The sequence below is a fragment of the Phodopus roborovskii genome, unplaced genomic scaffold, assembly GCF_943737965.1.
Source record: "Phodopus roborovskii unplaced genomic scaffold, PHOROB, whole genome shotgun sequence".
Lineage (NCBI taxonomy): Eukaryota > Metazoa > Chordata > Mammalia > Rodentia > Cricetidae > Phodopus > Phodopus roborovskii.
The window spans coordinates 42,529,083-42,548,108 of NW_026126407.1; the positions used below are offsets into that span (position 1 = coordinate 42,529,083).

The 19,026-nt window shown below is 48.0% G+C and overlaps 1 protein-coding gene and 1 pseudogene across 13 annotated transcripts in view; one reads left to right on the forward strand and one right to left on the reverse strand.

Moving 5' to 3' along the window:
- The window catches only part of Tenm2 (teneurin transmembrane protein 2), a 922,050-nt gene extending 919,879 nt beyond the window's left edge, over nt 1–2,171 (forward strand). For all 13 annotated transcript variants that reach the window (XM_051180940.1, XM_051180941.1, XM_051180943.1 and 10 more), the window contains one exon: nt 69–2,171. In XM_051180940.1, coding sequence (XP_051036897.1) covers nt 69–830 — 762 coding nt within the window. In that variant the 3' untranslated portion in view covers nt 831–2,171. The remainder of the gene's footprint in view (nt 1–68) is intronic.
- A 9,938-nt stretch (nt 2,172–12,109) lies between these two features.
- LOC127218742 (actin, cytoplasmic type 5-like) lies at nt 12,110–13,758 on the reverse strand (annotated as a pseudogene).
- Between the last annotated feature and the right edge of the window lie 5,268 nt (nt 13,759–19,026).

Consider the following 19,026-nt stretch of genomic DNA (forward strand, 5'->3'; position numbering starts at 1 on the left):
CTTCGGTTCTTGCTACACACGCTGCTTAGGTTACCTTCTGACCTCTCCCTTTTGTCTTGTGCCCACAGCTCATTACGGGTGTCCAGCAGACCACGGAGAGGCATAACCAGGCCTTCCTGGCTCTGGAAGGACAGGTCATCTCTAAAAAGCTCCATGCCAGCATCCGAGAGAAAGCAGGTCACTGGTTTGCTACCACCACGCCCATTATCGGCAAAGGCATCATGTTTGCCATCAAAGAAGGGCGGGTGACCACAGGTGTGTCCAGCGTTGCCAGTGAGGACAGCCGGAAGGTGGCATCTGTGTTGAACAACGCCTACTACTTGGACAAGATGCACTACAGCATCGAGGGCAAGGACACGCACTACTTTGTGAAGATCGGAGCAGCGGATGGTGACCTGGTCACACTGGGTACCACCATTGGCCGCAAGGTGCTGGAGAGTGGAGTGAATGTGACCGTGTCCCAGCCCACGCTGCTGGTGAATGGCAGGACTCGAAGGTTCACCAACATTGAGTTCCAGTACTCCACACTACTGCTCAGCATCCGATATGGCCTCACCCCTGACACGCTGGATGAAGAGAAGGCCCGAGTCCTGGACCAAGCGAGACAGAGGGCCCTGGGCACTGCCTGGGCCAAGGAGCAGCAGAAAGCCAGGGATGGGAGAGAGGGCAGCCGCCTGTGGACGGAGGGCGAGAAGCAGCAACTCCTAAGCACGGGACGGGTGCAAGGTTATGAGGGCTATTACGTGCTTCCGGTGGAGCAGTACCCAGAGCTGGCAGACAGTAGCAGCAACATCCAGTTCTTAAGACAGAATGAGATGGGAAAGAGGTAACAAAATAATCTGCTGCCACCTCTTTTCTGGGTGGCTCAGCAGGAGCAACTGTGACCTCCTCTCCTAAGGAGACGAAGACCTAACAGGGGCACTGAGGCCAGGCTGCTTTAGGATCCCAAGTGGCAAGAAAGCTCACATTTTTTGAGTTCAAATGCTACTGTCCAAGCGCAAAGTCCCTCATCCTGAAGTAGACTAGAGCTCGGCCACAAAATCTGAGGAAAACAAAACAAAAGGATGAATGAACGAATGAATGAAAAACACACAAAATGTTTCAAGTTCCCCTAAAATATGACCCACTTGTTCCGGGTCTAACGCAGAAAAGAGACGCAGAATAGCCAAAAGGAAAGGAACAGAAAACAAACACAAACAAACAAACAAAAGACAAACACACCGACCGTTCAAACAAAGAGATGAAGACGAGAAGGCCTCATATCCTAATACCTCACTCATTCACACGTGAGCAACACAGAAACATTCACAAGGGCCGGTGTCACCAGACCAGCTGAGGGCGACTCAGACTGACGGTTGGACAAACACTTCCGATGTTTTCGTTTAAGCAAATACAGGTGCATTTAGAAACACGACTTTGGGGGTGATTTGTGTGTAGCGCCTGGGGAGGGGGGGCACAAAAGTGGAGGAACGAGCACTGGAAATACTTTTAAAGAACAAGAAAAACACAAGGAAAAGAAAAGAAATTAATATCAGCAGTCAAAGTGAAACAATACCGTCTGGCACTTAACCCTCAGGCCTCCACTTAGTCAGGCCTGAGCTAATTTATTTGAGCGCAGAGTGTAAAATTTAATTCAAAATGGTGGCTATACTCACTACACATAAATCTCATACTCTTTTTGTCTTTGGAGATTCCATTGTGGACAGTAATACGCAGTTACAGGGTGTAGTCTGTTTAGATTCCGTAGTTTGTGGGTATCAGTTGCGGTAGAGGTGCGACATTTGTGACTCTGTTGCTAACGGTACCACTTCCGATCGCCCTGTACATACATATGCCGCAAGGCACAATCACTGTTTCAGACTTAAAATTATTAGTGTGTTTGTTTGGTCCAGAAACTGAGACAATCACATGACAGTCACCACGAGGAGAGAAAATAAAAAATAAATAAAAACAAAAAAATTTTAAAAAGTTAAAAAAAAAAAACAAAAAAAAAGTCTAATAAGAACTTTGGTACAGGAACTTTTTTGTAATATACATGTATGAATTGTTCATCGAGTTTTTATATTAATTTTAATTTGCTGCTAAGCAAAGACTAGGGACAGGCAAAGATAATTTATGGCAAAGTGTTTAAATTGTTTATACATAAATAAAGTCTCTAAAACTCCTGTGGACACTGGTCTTCTGTGGAAATGCTTTACACTGATGTAGAAGCTGGAGGAGTGGGAGCGGCTGGGCTGGATGCTCAGAGCCCAAGCGGGTCCAGGAGCCCTTACCCCAAAACCTTGGAAGCAGGAGAGCTAGGGGTTGATTTTCTTTTCTTCTTGTTTCTTTTTTCTTTCTCTCTTCTTCTTTTTTGTTGTTGTTTTGTTTTTGTTGTTTTTTTTTTCAAATCTTAGAACAAGATCACATACATACTAAGAGATCTAAGCAATAAGTTCACGTTCATATATGTTATACACAGAGCCTAGAGGTCATTATACAGTGTTCAATCTCTTGGGTTTTTTGTTTGTTTATTGTTGTTGTTTTGTTTTGTTTTGTTTTGTTTTTAGAACAGGGTCTCTCTATGTAACCCAGACTGTCCTGGAGGAACTCACTATGGAGATCAAGCTCGAACTTGTAGAGATCCTCCTGCCTTTTCTTCCAAGTGCTGGGAGAAACCTGGCAAGATAGTGCTTTTTAATAATTTGGTGCTTATAACAGAGTTTCATTGTTTGGAATTTTCTAATTGTGGCCTTGTATCTGTGTTCAAAAACTTTAGATTTGAGATGTTTGGATTAGGGATGATCATAGGCCATGCAGAAAAGCCTTTTGTTTTATTGTGGTTTAGAGTTCTATTTGGGAGGAAGGGGTCCTTTTGTTTGTGTTGTGTTTCATTTTATGGTGAGGGGTAGGGGACACTGAGACAGGGTCCCATGTAGTTCAAGCTTATCTCAAGCTTGTTATGTAGTCAAAGCAGACTTTGAACATCTGATCCTTCTGCCTCCACCACACAAGTGCTGGAATGACAGATGTGTGCCCCCACACCCAGTTCTGGAGCATCTTAGTGGGCACCCCCAAAATGCTCTGGTAACTCTGAGACTTCTCCACCAGTGTCTGCAGACCCCTCTAGCAGACAGGAGAATTTGGCCCTGGTGTATGGGGCTATGAAGACCCTTGGATCTGCCTGTACATGGACAGATGCCTAAAGCCTTTCTGGGACACTGAACCCTTCTCTGTCACCACTTTCTGGTTTTTGTTTATTTGTTTATTTGTTTGTTTGTTTGTTTGTTTTGAGACAGGGTTTTTCTGTGTAATAGCTCTGGCTTTCATGGAACTTGCTTTGTAGACTAGGCTGGCCTTGAACTCATAGAGATCAGCCAGCCTTTGCCTCCCAAGTACTGGGATTAGAAGTATGTCCTGCCACCACCCAGCATCTGTCACCACTTTCTAGTTATGAAAGTCAATAGCAGAAAATCCAGGATGATCACAGTCACCCCCTTTGGAAGCTTTCACACTGTGTGTTCACACATTGTTCTTCCCAGCTAGATCGACTTACCCCCAAACTTTGGGCAAATCAAGTGACAAGAGCCCTTTGGGGTTTTAATTTGTTTTCATTTTCTGCCACTTCTACAGCTAAAACAGCATCAGCAGCCAATGTGAACCTGTGCTTTCTGAGTTGCTGTTCTCAGTCCCGAGGGCTCTGCCATGCAGTATTCCCACTGAACCCTCACCTTTCATTCCATGAACAGCATCTTACTGAGAACTCATCACAGAGGCCAGGCTAAGGGCTAGAGTGCAGAAGAGAAGATACAAACAGGAGCTCCCACCCCATAAAACTTCCAGGCAGATGAACAGCGAGACAAGAGACAGAGAACGGCTCTAGCTGTGAAAATGGCAGGGGTGTGTCAGTATGCAGAAAGAAGATGGCCAAGCAACAGCAGGAGCTGAAAGGTCAGCAGGAGTGAGCCAGGCAAAGAGAGGGACCCCATTCCCAAGCCAGAGAACACAGAGGATCTGTGGTAGAGCGAGCAAGGATAGGTCAGGTGGCTGGTGAGGCAGGAACACAGACAGGCTGATTGGGTTCAGAGGATACACACAGTGAAGCCTGGATTCTTCTGAACATCTGTAACAAAGGGAAGACATTCATTTCAGTGTCACAAGCATATGCTGTGGATGTGGTGTGCAGAACAGGGAGAGAGGCAGCTGGCACAGTCTCACAAGCGAGATGAGAAGAAGGCTGAGGGGGCCATCAACCCAAGGCAGAGGGAACACACCCCTTCCGAGGAGAATACAGAGGTAAGCTGAGCAGGTGGGATTTCAGACTGCTCTCCAGGGCCTTTCACTTTGCAAGTGGGGGATGCTGCTGGACGGTGCCCATCAGGTATGCAGCGAAATCAGACTTCAAAGATCCTGTGTCCATAACTTTCATCTGGAAATCTGGATAATGGACTTGTCTCCCAGTGACCCTCCTGAGATCTGCTGCCTCCCTGGTCATCCAGGCCATCTGCCTCCACAAGCAGAAAGAAAGGAAGGCAGGGTTAGCCTGACTTAAACCAGGCCTCAGGAACCACCAGCACAACAAGCTGTGACTAATAAGGGAAAAAAGGAACATGGCCATGCGAGCACCCCCCTCAGAAGCAGTGTACACAGCCTAATTTCATGCACGGACTGGGGTGAGGCTATCATCCTCAGGAGGCAGGCCGAGATGGCGCTTTCTGTGGGCTTTGGAACCTGGAGTTGTGATCACAGAACAGCCTCAGGTGCGGGTGGTGGAGCCTGCAGTGGGATGAGAAACAATGATGTCTCGACAGGTAGATGTACCTGGGAAAGCGATTCAGGGGGTTGGCCCCAGGCCAACATTTCTATGCACCTGCAAGCTCTTGAGTGCTTCTGGGAAGCCTATGACATAAGCATTTCACAAGCAGGCAAACATCTCCTCTTTGGGGCCCATGATGTTTGAAATGCCCCTTAGTTTTCTGTTATGTCCCAGCAGATCCAACCCCACATTGTACACCACAGAGATACAGCTATAGGAGAAAGCAAATGGCTGAAAAATCCCTTACTTCTCCACAAGCTAGGACAATGATTGATGGAGAGTTTTGGAAAGGCTGGACAGCCCAGTGGTTCTGTAAACCTGGGAACCAGTTCTGACTCAGCTATGTGAGGACGGGGCTGGAGATGTGACTTAGTGGTACAGCATCTGCCTAACCTCTGCAAGGGCCTGGATCCATGCCCAGCATTGCAAAACAGAAAAAAAAAAAAAAGTGGAAGGTGAGTGGGGTAATAGTGGTACACCTTTAATCCCAGCATTCCAGAAGCAGAGGCAGGCAAATCTCTTCAGGTTCAAGCCCAGCTTGGTCTATATAGCAAGTTCCAGGCCAGCCAGGGCTACATGGTGAGACTATGTTGTGTTTTCTAAAAGTATGAGGGAGGGCTGGAGAGTGGTTAAAAAACAGTGACTACTCTTCCAGAGAACCCAGGCTAAATTCCTAGCATCTACATGGAAACTCACAATGGGCTGGAATTCTAATTCCAAGGAGTGGATTGCCCTCTTCTGGCCTCTGCAGGAACTGCGTGCACACGGTACACAGACATGATGCAGCCAAAACACCCATACACACAAAATTAAAATTTAAAACTGTGGAAACTAGAAGAAGTTACATGTATCAGTTAGATAAATGCTTATCAGATAAGATGCTTAAAGGGATAAACTCAATATAACTCCCCCCCCAAAAAAAAGCCCATTTTACTTATACAATAATGCACTGTGTCTCCGGGGTGAACCAGGTGATGATAAAGAGACAGGGTAAGAGCTTGGTTTGGGGTGTTTTGTTTTGTTTTGTTTTATCGTGTTTAAACCTTTATCCCAAGCGCAGGTTTTTTAAAGTGATGTGGGGGAGGGGCGGGTCTCATCACGCAGCTAGGCAGGATTATGGGGTTGGGTCTTCACCCACACATACTGTTGTCACCTTGTCAGAAGTACTTCCCCAACCACCCTCCCAGGTCTAGGGAGCTCCAGCAAGTGCTTTCAGCATCTGACCCTCGTTCACAGCGTTAAGGGACTGTCAGAAAGAGTGACATTTAGAAGGTCGAGGGTCTCGGCAACAGCAGTCTGGCTGTCTGAGTGGGAGACCTCCGTGCTGGCATTCATCCACTACCGACATCCCCAGTCACCAGACACAGTTCATCCCGGGTGCTGTCAAAAGTGGGCAAGGCAAAGATGAGTAAGACCTGCTCAGAAACCTCTCCATCAGGTAGGGGTAAGGCTCCAAAGCAGTCGCAGGACACAGTGAAGTCACGGCTGGTGGAGAAGTTGATAAACTAGAGCAGGAAGCAGGGAGAAGCCCCTGTTGTCTCTATGAACGAACATCTGAAACCCAGCAGGCAAGAAGGCCCAGGAATGAGCTGGTGCTAAAATGAGTCAGAGTTCATCCGCAAATAGACTGCCAGAAGGTAAGAAGGCTGAAGTGAGGTTGCCTGAGACATCACCTGCAGAATGAGGGCGATGTAACTCAGGGATGCAGGCTTGCCTGGCAAGCAGAAAGGCCCTGGGTTTCACCCCGGCACCGAGGGACAAGAAGGAGGGATCACCTGGGAGCCTTCTCGGCAGAAGCCAGCTGCAAGCCCACTCAATCAGAACGTCTCCTAGAACGTGAGCTAAACTAGGAGCCAGGTGTTGAGGCCCCTGAGCGCCCTCACTTGCTGGCAGCACCGGGAAGCAATTTAAGGCAGGAGGGGCGGGGCCTGAGGTGAGCCCCTCTGCACCCTGCGGGCAGAAAGGACAAGTGTAAGACTCCGGCTGGGAGCTGAGCTATCTCTGTTCACGGTTGTGAGGTACATGTGTGGAGTTCTTATACATGCGTAGAAATGAGCGCGCGCGGGGTGGGGGTACTATCAAGAGAGAGGGAGAAGAGAGCAGGAAGGGCTGGAGAGGGAGGGCCTCCTCCCTAGTCAGGGAGGGAAGGGTCTGTAACTTCTTGCAACTGGTGACAGTGTCTGATTGGATTGAACTAAAGAAGGAATCCCACCAAGGTCTTGCTCCTGGTCCTTCACCTCTTCCAGCCCCCACCCCGCCCCCCGGGCAAAAGGATACCGGGCCGGGGGGAGGGGGGGCGGGGTGCAGGAGAGGGAAGCTATTTACAAGGACGGTTCTCTGCCCGGCTCACACCCAGGCCCCATGCTGAGTTCTGAGACTGCTCGGCAGCCTTGTTCCATCCTGCCAGCACTCCACTGGCACTCTGTGGGGACGCCCTTCAAAAGCAAGGTTTTTAGCCTCCCCCACCCTTCCCGCTGTATACACCTATTCTCCAAAGCCCGGCTTTCCCAAGCCTTGGTCTCCCCCCCCAGAAGTGTAGAACTTGCGCATTGGCCACTAGGTGGCAGCCTTTCCCAGTAAATCTTGTTAGGCTCTGCGAACCTGGCCCTGGAAAGAGATGTGGGTTCCAGGAAGCTTTATTGCAGAGTAGCTCAGGGGACAGAACAATTATTGCAGCTCCTATGCACAGCCCGGGTACACTTCCAGACGTCCTTCCCACCTCTCCTCATGACTTCACTAAACATTGTTGTAATAAGAGGTATAAGATCAAGAGGCTAGGAGTTCAAGGCCAACCTGCACTATATGAGAGAGTCTCAAAAAAAAAAAAAAAAAAAAAAAAAATTTTTTTTTTCAGTTTAAATGCCAACTGCTCCCGGGTCTCCAGGCAAGTCTGAGCACTTTCCCTGACCTCCTGTCTGTGAAGTGGGCATGAGAACACCCCCTATCTCCCAGCAGTTATAATGAGCAGGCCACTGATGGGGGCTTCATAGGAGTAGTCAGTACTGTGACTTTTTCAGCAAAAAAGGTCCTGGTCCTCCACCCACCTCCACCTTTCCTACCCCTTCTAGCCTTCTGTTCATCTTCTACCCTGGCCCCTTCTCCCTCTGAGTTCAAACCTAGGGGATGCATGCTGGAACAGACCCTGTCATCAAATGAGTTGGCCTCATTTGAACCTCAAACACACAGAGAGGCAGATGATGGCACAGGCCCCGGGGAGGCCACAGCAGATTAGGCCCCACTGAGATGGCTGGACAAGTCTACTCCTGATTTAGTAACTATCTCTGACCCCAAGTTGGGTCACTCCCTCCACAAGGCCCTATCTTGGTCTCCTCTCCACCAAAAGGTTTATTCATCAGTGATAGCTGGTGACCTGAAGGAAGCTGTCCTGTTGACAATGACAGGAACATTGACATAGCACCTGTTTTAAAAGGCCTGCCTTTTTTTTTTTTTTTTTTTTTTTTTTTTTTTTTTTTTTTGAGAGAAGATAAAAGAGCAGATCAGACCAGCTCCTGGCCCTAGAGGGCACCACAGTATTATTAACCAAGAGTTTTGGCCTCATCAGTGACTGAGCCCAAATTTAAAGCAACACTGGGAGGGGATGGCTCAAGGGTTAAGAGCACTGGCTGCTCTTCCAGAGAACCCAGGTTCAATTCCCAGCACCCATCTGGCTGCTCACGCCTGCCTATATCTCCAGTTCCAGGGAATCCAGCACCCTGTAACAGACATACATGCAGGCAAAACACTGGGAACCCATAAGCTAGATTCAGGGGTTGAAAGAATGTCCACAAGGTGCCATATTGACATAACACTCAGTTCTGCCTCCCTTGGGATGTGGCCTTTCTCTACACCCCCCCCCCATGAGAAAGATGGTTGCTGCAGCCCAAGTCTGCATCCTTGTAGCAACCATGGCAACAGCAGAGAGACCTGCTCCTCCCTTTGTTGCGAAGGAAAGCTTTAATTTTGTGATTATAAATGGTGAGAAGTGGGAGGAACCCCAGAAAGATCACTACTGCCTCCTAACTGCTGAGGGGCTGCTGGCAACCTTGTCTATTCTGTCCCTAATAGGGCCATGTGTATTTGGGGTGTTCAGGAAAAGAAGCTGAGTGCTTTGGGGAGGTTGGGGGGGGTGACAAATAAGCCAGCCATTTGAGAATGGAGCATGGCCAATAGGCTATGCAGTAATGGAGTCGTTAAGAAAAAAGGCAGGGCACCGGCTCTGACTTGCCTGGCATAGAGTGAGAGCCAGAGGGATGGAACACAAGTTACACCAAACTGGAATAGCTCAAGAGGCACGTGGCACAACCTCACAGGAAAGTTCAACCCAGGCACCCTTAGCACACCAAGGCCCTTCCTCCCTGTCCTCTGGGAAGGCAGGAAGTCCACACTCAACTGAACAAACTCCCCAGACAGGACCATGTCATCTTGGTGGGACAAGAAGTCCTCTATTCTTTTGCTCTGGGTCTTGTTGTCCTTCCCACTCTTTGGGGACATGCTTTGCTGTCACTATGAGCAACTGTCAGTGGAGGTTCTGCTCATTAGCCCGTCCTACGTTCTAGAGCAATCTTTCTCAGTCTTTGGGATAGTGACACTTGGGGTCAGGTGGCTTTTCATGTGTAGGAGGGCTGTCAGATGACTGGTAAAAGTTTTAACACACACACACACACACACACACACACACACACGGGGCGGGGTGGGGAACAGCATCGCTGGCCTCTACCTACTACATGCCAGAAATACACATCCTTTACCCCTCCTTGCCTAGCTGTGGCAGCCCTTCTGACACTGCTGAATGTGCCCTTGGATGGTATAATCTTCCTCATTGGAGAACTATTGCTCCCTTCGCTCTATTCCCACCACCGCTTTCCCTCCTCTCATTCCTGCAACATTCGGATTTCAGAAGGCAGAAGCCTCAGTCCTCCGATCATATAGACCAATTCACCCATGCTCCTCTGTGTTCTGGAACTCCCCCCCCCCAATTTAACTCTTCTACGCTACACCAGGAGCTTTCTTTATGTATTTATGTTTGAGACAAAGTCTCACATTATACATCAGGCTGGCCCTATGTAACCCAAGCTAGCCTTGAATGATGGCAATTCTCCTGCCTCAGCCTTGCAAGTACTGGGATTATAAGGTTCTAGGACCTTCAGTGGGCTGACTATACCACTGAGGAAGAAAAAGCTACTGGTACTTCCTCCAGCTCCTCCTCTACCAGCAGCCAGCCCAGAGGTGTGTTGCTATGTCCAGTGTGGAAGGGGCAGAGCTGAGGGCTCCGAAGCCAGGGTATTTGGACTGTTTACAGCCAGGAACAGCCCCATGAGTGTGTTTGCTGCTGGCTATTAGAGCAATAGACATGAGAGAATGATTGGAGGAGGCCAGGGTTTTTCATGCGCCTTTGCCCAAGGGCAGAAAAAGAGTTCTTGGGGGGCTGAATCATGTCCCATGCCAAGGATCATACAGCCCCACAGAGTCCCATGTAATGGTATGGGGGTTTTGGTTGGTTCGTTGGTTAGTTGGTTGGTTAGTTAGTTAGTTTGGTTTATCAAGACAGGGTTTGTCTATGTAACAGCCCTAGCTGTTCTGGAAATAGCTCTGTAGACCAGGCTGGCCTCAATCTCACAGAGATCCGCCTGCCTCTGCCTCTGCCTCTCGAGTGCTGGGACTAAAGGAATGCACCACTACCATCCAGCCATAATGGTATGTTGATGATGCTCCAATAATGTTCTCTGGGAAAGTCCTGAGGATGCAGTTGTAGATGCAATCGTAACACTTCCAGAGAGACTGAGTTGGTGTCCACCAGTTCCCAGCTGGTGAGGCTTCAGGGAACTGCCTTGAGGAGATGGCAGTCTCAGGAGCACAAATCTGTCCCGTGACTTTCCCTCCTTCTCACAACCTGCCTGAGTGTGTTTTGGTCCTTGCAGCCTGTGCAGTGAGGTGGGGGTGACCATCCCTATTGCAATGCTAATGAAAAAAGGACAGGCTAGGAGAAGGTCTGACCTGCTAAGGGGACTCAGGAAAGGACACAGACATCACTGTGCAGGTCAGCATGTGACACCTGAAGCCTACAGCAAGAGCAACATCCTTCTAGCACCAGGGAGCTCCAGTTTACTTTGTGTGCCTGCCCATATGCAAGACAGCATATATTAAACACCCAGTGAGCCTCAGCTTGATCTGTGTCTGTGTATTTGCACATGCATGACTCAAAGTGTGGGCTGCATGGAAGAATACCTATGTGTGTCTGAGTGGCACATTGCAAGCACTCAGGGCAATGTGTAACACAGGCTTTGGGAGATGTGCAAAGCCTTCAGATTCCAGTTAAAGGAGAGACATACAGAGAGGCTGGAGGGAATTCACGAAATGTATACAACAAACATGAACAGGGAGTGCAGCTCATACCAAGTGAGGTGTGGGGAGCCCTGTCCATTCTCTGATGTCCAGAGACATATCTTTCTGCACCAAGGATGAATAGGAAGTTGGAAGAGGATGCACAAGGCATGTACACACACATAAGAGTGAACGGAAAACACAGGTACCCCTTTCTTCTTCCTTACCCTAACGTAAGGGTCAGCCCTGTTCCCAGTTTTCCCCTTTATTTTTTACTTTATTTGGCTGGTTACTGCAGCAATTTTATTTTTCTTTACCCTGTGACATGTTGCTGGGGCCTAATATTCTCACTGAACCACAGAAAACCAAAATTGGTCAGTCACTTCTTAAATACTTAGATGAAAATTTTTACATAAATTAAAAGGATAAATAAATTCACAAGGGCCAATGCAAATGTTCCTAATGAAAGACAAGTAATAACCCACAGTGGTCAGGAGGGCACACACCAGCAAGGAAAACTGGGTCCTAAGCCTTGAACTGTCCTTTGCTGTTAGACAGCAAGAGGGAATCTGTAACTGGTTAGGGAGCTCTTGTCAGAAATCCTGGGACAGACAGCTGTCGGTCAACACCCTGCACAGATAGATCACTGCACGGTGTTCACACAGTTCCACCAGGCTGGGAATTTCTCCTCAATGGCTGGCTCTCCTCAGCCACCAAGTGACTGTGCCACATGAACTAAGGATCAAATCAAGATAACATATGCATGGATGTTACATGTATACCAAGGGAACGGTTAACTTGAATACAAGGTCAAAACCCAGCAGCAAGTCCTCTGATCAAGTGCTGATATCAGATGCAAGCTTCAAGGACAAATTCCTTTTCAATGGCTTATTCCAGCTCATGAGGCTAGCATGAGGTGTGTACATTTGCCAAGTCAAAGGGATGCTTCAGAATCAGCTCCTGCATCAGATACTTGGCACCTGTGCAGTCTATCTAGAAGCATTTGCGATGGACGAGAGAGGGGCCGACTAGCCATACTCCTGCTTGCTGATCCACATCTGCTGGAAGGGGGACAGTGAGGCCAGCATAGAGCCACCATTCCAGACTGAGAACCTGAGTTGAGGGGAGCAAAGATCTTGATCTTTGTTACGCTGTGTGCTAGCCCTGTGATCTCCTGCTACATCCTATCACCAATGCCTGGGTACAGCACTGCATTGGCACACAGGTACTTGGGAATGTCCACATCATACTTTACAATGGTGTTAAAGGTGTTTTCACAGATGCCGGGGGGATTCCATGCCCAGGAAAGAGGGCTGGAAGAACACCTCTGACACCAGAATGGCTTGTTGCCGGTCATGATTGGCTTCCCATCCGACATTTTTTAGCTCTTCTCCAAGGAAAAAGAGGGTGCAGCAGTGGCCATTTCTTGCTCCAAACCTGGGACAACATAACATAGTTTCTCCTTAATGTCACACAATCTCCCTCTCAGTGCGGTAGTGAAGTTGTAACCCCACACAGTCAGGATCTTCATAAGGTAGCCTATCAGGTCCCAGCAGGCCAGGTCCAGATGCAAGATGGCTTTGGGAAGGGCATAGCCCTCATAAATGGGCACTATATGTGTGATGCTATTACCAGGGCCCATGACGGTGCTAATGTACCCAGCAGCATACAGAGACAGCACCACGTGAAGGGCCACTTGGTGGGGTGTCAGAGGCTTCAAACGTTACCTGGGTCGTAATCTCTCTGCTAGCCTTGAGATTGATAGGGGCCTTGGCCAGAAGCACCAGGTGCTCCTCAAGTCATGCATAGTGCCTGATCATCTCCATGTCATCCCAGTTAATCACAAGGCTGTGCCCAATAGGGACTTCAGGGCTGAGATACCCCTCTTGTTCTGAGCCTCATCCCCAACACAGGAGTCCTTCTGGTTCATGTCCACTATGATAGCCCTGGTGTAGGGGGTGTCTGATGATGGAGGGGAACTTGGCCATGGCAGGGCTTGTTGCCAGCAAAGTCATCTTTGCACATGCCACAGCCATTGTCAATGAGGATCCCTGCAATTTATTCTTCCGTTGTGATGGGTGGAAGACAGGCAGCAGAGCAGTGAAAAGATGTGTAGCATAAACTAGTGTTGGGGAGAGAGGCCCTCTCTTCATTTTTTACAAGGTGCATTTATTTTATGTGTGCAAGTGTTTTGCTTGTGTGTATGTCTGTGTGCCATGTGTGCCTGGTATCCCCAGAGGACTTTTGATCCCCTGGAACTGAAATTATAGATGACTGTGAACTAATGTGGGTGCTAGGTCCTCTGTAAGAGCAACAAGTGCTTTTACATGCAGAGTCATTTCTCCAGTCCCTTTTTTACTTTTTATTTTATATGTGTGTTTGGCCTGCATAGATGTCTGTGTATCCTGTGTGCTGTGCCTGTGGAGACCAGAAGAGGGCATTGAATGCCTCTTGGGACAGGAATTAGAAAATTATGAGCCGCCATGCAGTTGCAGGGAAATGAACCCAAGTCCTCTGAAAGAACAGCCAGTACTTCTAGCTGCTGAACCGTCTTTCCAGTCCCCAGAATCAATTTGCATCTGAGCCCTGTTTGATCATACTTGCTACAGACCTTGAGCAAACCTGACACCTCCCATATCCATGTTTACTTATCATCAAAATAGGAAGAAGGGTTACTCCCTACCTCCTGTGGGCGTTATGAAAACTGAAAAAGGTGCAAGGGCAAAGCACTTCCTCGAGGGGGCGCACTCCCCAGTGTGAGTTCTGCTTAGCCTAGGGGCATGAAACACATCTTTCATTGTCTTCTCAGAGATTCCTGCAAATGGGGAAGCAGGATCTCCCAGGCCCAGCTGTCATACCCTGAAAGCAGACTCTTCGCTGGTACAGCTCTTTGTACCATCTCTATAAGCCCCCGGTTGAAGTCCTTGCATTAGCCTGCAGGGAGCCTGGCAGAGAGGAAGAACTGAGGGCCAGCACATCAAGAAATGAGGTTCAGAGCTTTGATATGGTGGCACACACTTTTTTTTTCCTTTGAAAAATGTCATGTTATTTTTTAAAATTTATTTATTTTATATAACTAAGTCCATTTAAATGAAAACAAACATTTATAGACAATATTTGGGAATTTGGGCGTTGTTCTTTCCAAACTACTTCCTGCTGGTAAGGGGCGCTGTCATGGGGGATTCGAAGAAGATTCAGAAATCCTGGCTGTAGTCTGCAAGGCTGCTTTGTCCAGCTGTTTTGAATGTAGGATCACCTGGTACTCTGTTTCAGGTGGTCTAGCTTGATCAAACCACATTAGTCTGGAAGGAATCCACATCTTTCCATTTTTCTGTGGAAACAAAAATAGAAATCCTTTTCCCCAGTAACGTGTCCTTGAACTTAAATTTTGGAGTCAAAGCATTTTTTTCTTGTAATTTAATTTATTATTTTACATGTCGATCCCAGTTCCCCCTCCCTCCCTCCTTCCCTCCTTTTTACCCTCTCTGCCCTCTCACATGCACTCTAACCACCTTCCCCTCCCCTCCCACCACCCCAATTCCATATGTAGGGGAACACCATCCAGTTGGGGTCATGTAGATCTGACAGATCATGTGAAGTAGGGACTAGGGCTTCTCTCCTGTCTCTAGATTAAGGCAGTTATCCCTCCATGGGGGATGTGTTCGCAAGGTCCTTTTGTGCACCAGGGATACATCCTGGTTCCACTGTCTGAGGTCCCTCAGACTGCTCAGTCCTTCTGGCTGAGACCCATATTCAGGGGGGCCTGAGTCCCATGCTGGCTTCCCAGCTATCAGCTATCAGCTATCAGCTATCAGCTCCTTGTTCAGGTCAGCTGTCTCTATGTGTTTCTGCTGCCTGGTCTTGTCCTCTCCATCTGCATCTGGCTTCTGGTTCGACTCAGTGTTTATGTATGGGTTTTTGCTCCTGTTTCCAACAGGCATTAGTTGAGGGCTCCATGGATAAGTTAGTTGTTGATCTCACTCTCCGGGAAGGGCATTTATGATAGCCTTTCCACGGAAGCTCAAATTGTTATTTGGCAGCAGTCTTGTAGTTCTCTAGACCTTTCTTTGTGTTCAATTTTATCTTCAAACCAATATTGGCTCCCTCTTTTATGTTCTTTCTCTCTCTCTTTCCTGTCTTCTATTCCTAACCAGGCTCAATCTTCTTGGTTTTCCTTTCCTCCCCGTCATTTTCTCCTACTTCTCTCTCCATTCGCTGCTCCCCCCCACTTCCCCTAAGCTCTGGGGGACTTGTCCCTTCCCAGTTCTGTGAGGGACTTCATATGACTCTCTTAGAATACACCTTGTATTCTAGTTCCTCTGGTGGTGTGAATTATAGGCTGGTGATCCTTTGATCTAGGTCTAAAATCCATATATGAGTGAGTACATACTGTGTTCCTCTTTTTGTGACTGGGTTACCTCATTCAGGATGGTTTCTTCAAGTGCTATCGATACACTTGCCTGTGAATTTCAAGATATCTGCAGGTGGCACACTCTTTTAATCCCAGCACTCAGGGAGCAGAGGCAGGTGGATCACTGTGAGTCCAAGGCCAGCCTGGTCTGTATGGTGAGCTCCAGGACAGCCAGAGCTTTATAGTGAGAGCCTGTCTCAAATAAAAAATAATAATAATAATAATAATAAAAATAAAAGAAAGAGGGAAAGAAAGAAAAGAAAAGAAAAAGAAACAGGTAATAAGGTTCAAATCTAGAAGTTCATTCTGTGGATACAAAAGCTTGAGACAAGCATGACAGAGACAGGGACATAGCTGCAGCTACTCAATATCCCAGGCCCTAAACACAGGTGGAAGGTGGACAAGCCCTTCCCATTAACCAGTATAAGCACCACCTGCTACCCACAAGCTCACCGTGTATCCCCTGCTGATGTGCACACCTGCCTACACTCAGGCGTGCTGACACCTGCGTAAGAGAGCATATCTGCTGGGCAGTGGTGGCGCATGCCTTTAATCCCACTTGGGAGGCAGAGGCAGATGAATCTCATTGAGTTTGCGGCCAGCCTGGTCTACAAAGCAAGTTCCAGGACAGCTAGGGCTGTTAAACAGAGAAAACAAAACAAACAAACAAAAGATAGTATACATGTGGCTCATCACTGACATCACACTAGCACCCTGAAATCACTGATGGAACCATTTTCACTATGGAAATTGGCATGTTCTCCTGAGACAGGCAGAGGCAGGCAGTGATACAAGAAGGAATAAATGCAATAGATCCCACTGGGGGAGGGGAGGACAAAGAGGAAAGGATGGTTGTGGGTGCAGGCACCTGAACACTCAAGGGTCAAGAAAGATCTGGCACAAGTAAACAAAGAATGAACATAAAACTGTAGAAGGTTGGGGGGGGGAGGCTTCAGGCAAATTATCTGCAAAAATGAGGGCCCAAGTTCCATGCTTGGTTCCCAGTTTTGAAAGCCAAGCATGGTAGTACTTGTCACCTCAGTATTCTGTGGGGGCACAGCGACAAGAAGATTCCTGAGTTGACTGGCCAGCTTTACCTATTCAGAGAGTCCCAGGCCAGGAAGAGATCCTGTCTCAAAAGAAATAAGGTAGACAGTACCCAAGGAATAACACCCTGAGATTGACCTCTGGCCTCCATGTGTATTTGCACACGAGTGCACATGTACCTGCCCACATGCTCCTGTTTACACCACCCCCAACGGGAGAACAAAAAGATAAAGTCTTCCCTAAGAGGGGGATGTTTCAACCTTATCACAGTAGAGCTGTTCAGGACAGAGTACGGTCTGTCCTTACAGTGTGGCTACAGATCCCAATTGAAAACCCAGGTACTCAGGGTGGCTGGCCAGGTGTGGACTGTGGGGGCAGTCACAGTGAGAATGTGCTGATTGGTCAATGCAGGGGCACAAGGCCTGGCTGCCTGCCTCCATGAGCAGTGAGGTGGGCCTCCGAAGAGTTACCCAAGCTCCCAGTAGGACCAGCCAAGGCATAATTGTGTCAGCATCCAGGACAAGGCTCCTTCTGCCCATCCCTGGGCCCCATTCTCCTTCTTGCCCTCCCAAGTATTACTCTTGATAAAGCAGAGAAATTTCTCATGCACAAATGAGCCCACGGTCCATCTCCCAAGGAACTGAAAGCCACCGTTCCTGAAGAGAGAACACTAGGAAGGCAGGAAACTACTTCAGGAACCACTGTTCTCCTCCTCCCATCCCCATGGAAGAGGGTGGCCACATCCCTGGAGTTCTGCAGGGAACCCTGCAGGACACTGTCTCAGAGCAGACACAGCTGTAGCATTACTGTAGAGAGTTCAACCTGGGAAGTTGGATGGAGAGAAATACAGTCAGGTTTGTGACCACATAATCTGGTGTTTATGCTCAAAACTGGCACCCCCATTGAAGGGCACAGCAAGGGGAGTAGACAAAAGGACATCACCTGCTTGCAGGATTTTGCTTTACATAGGACCTGTGTGGTGGCAAACTTCTGCTTTGTGTCCCATACAGATATCTGAACATGAAGACACTGGTGTCATCTCTGTCCTGGGCATGGTGATTCACTCATGGGGGCCAAGGCAGGAGGATCATGACTATAAGGCCAACCTGGGTCAAACAGTGAGACCTTGTCCCCCACAAAATTAAGTCAAATTTAGCCCAGTGAGATGGCTTAGCAGGTAAAGGTGCCTCCCTCCTAGGCTGACAACCTGAATTTGTTCCCTAAGACCCATAAGGCAGAAGGCAATCATTAATTCCCACAAGTTATTTTCTAACCTCCATACACATGTTACAGCATATGCACACACACACACACACACACACACACACACACACACACGAAATTAGCTAAAATGTAATTAACCATAACAGCAACAAAACCAGACAAGCGCAGCACACACAGCCCACATTAATGTTTCATTTGTTTGTCTGATTGGTTAGTTTATTTTTGAGATGAGGGTATCTCACTGTGTTTCTCAATCTGGTCTGAAGCTCCTGATATCAAGAAATCCTCCTGCCTCAGCATCCTGAGTGGATGGGACTACAGGTGCACACGATGTAAAAAGACCATAGAGTGGGAAGAATCTTGCTCATCTACTTTTTAGTGGAAAAGATTATATTGATGATTTAGCCCCTAGTGTCAGAGCCAAATCTCAGTTTCTGCTGCTCACCTAAGTTCAAAACTGCAGAGCATGCAAACTATGTCCATTCATTTGTTCATTGACAGGTCACGGGGGAGATTGGGGCATATTCATTGTGTTAAGTCAGACTCAAAGAAGCCCATCTTCTAACTTCAGGTTCCTCCTGGCTCACCCCAGTCTTGTTATGGGTTCCAGAGGGATGAGCTGGAGCCCTACATAGAAGTACTTGTTGGCTTCCAGCCCCAACAAACACCAGCCTTCTCTTTGGCAGCTTTTTGGCAACTAAGCTCCAATAGTGGAACCCAGCCTGGCTCCTTCAGTACCAGAGGATGCTGCACAGATGGCAGCTTCCCCACCACCTGGAGGAAGGGAGTTCCCAGGGACAGTGGTGGGAGGACTTTGCTTCACGCTCTCCAGGCAGTGGCTGTGTCCGTGCCAGGTGGTGCCAAGGAGAGGTGGGAATTGCTTCCCTACTGATCTAGACTCTCGCCTGCTTTAATAAAAGTACCCTTCCCCTGGGGCAACCTCATTACCTGTTAACCCGCTGACTGGAAATTAGCTTCTCTTCTGGGTTGGTAGAGCTGGGCATGAGACCTTGAAGAGGAGTCCTCATACTCTCAAAATAGCAGTGTTTAGATTAATCTGGAACTTTATCAAGTTCTCAGGTGTAAGATCTCACAAGCTGGTGCAATCTTCTACATGTTCAGGGTTAAATTATACCAGATATTTAGCATCCTAGATGTTTATGCTGAGCAGGCCTGAGTCTGGGCCGCAGTCTAGAGGCTGGAATGAGTCTGGGATTTGAGAAGTGCC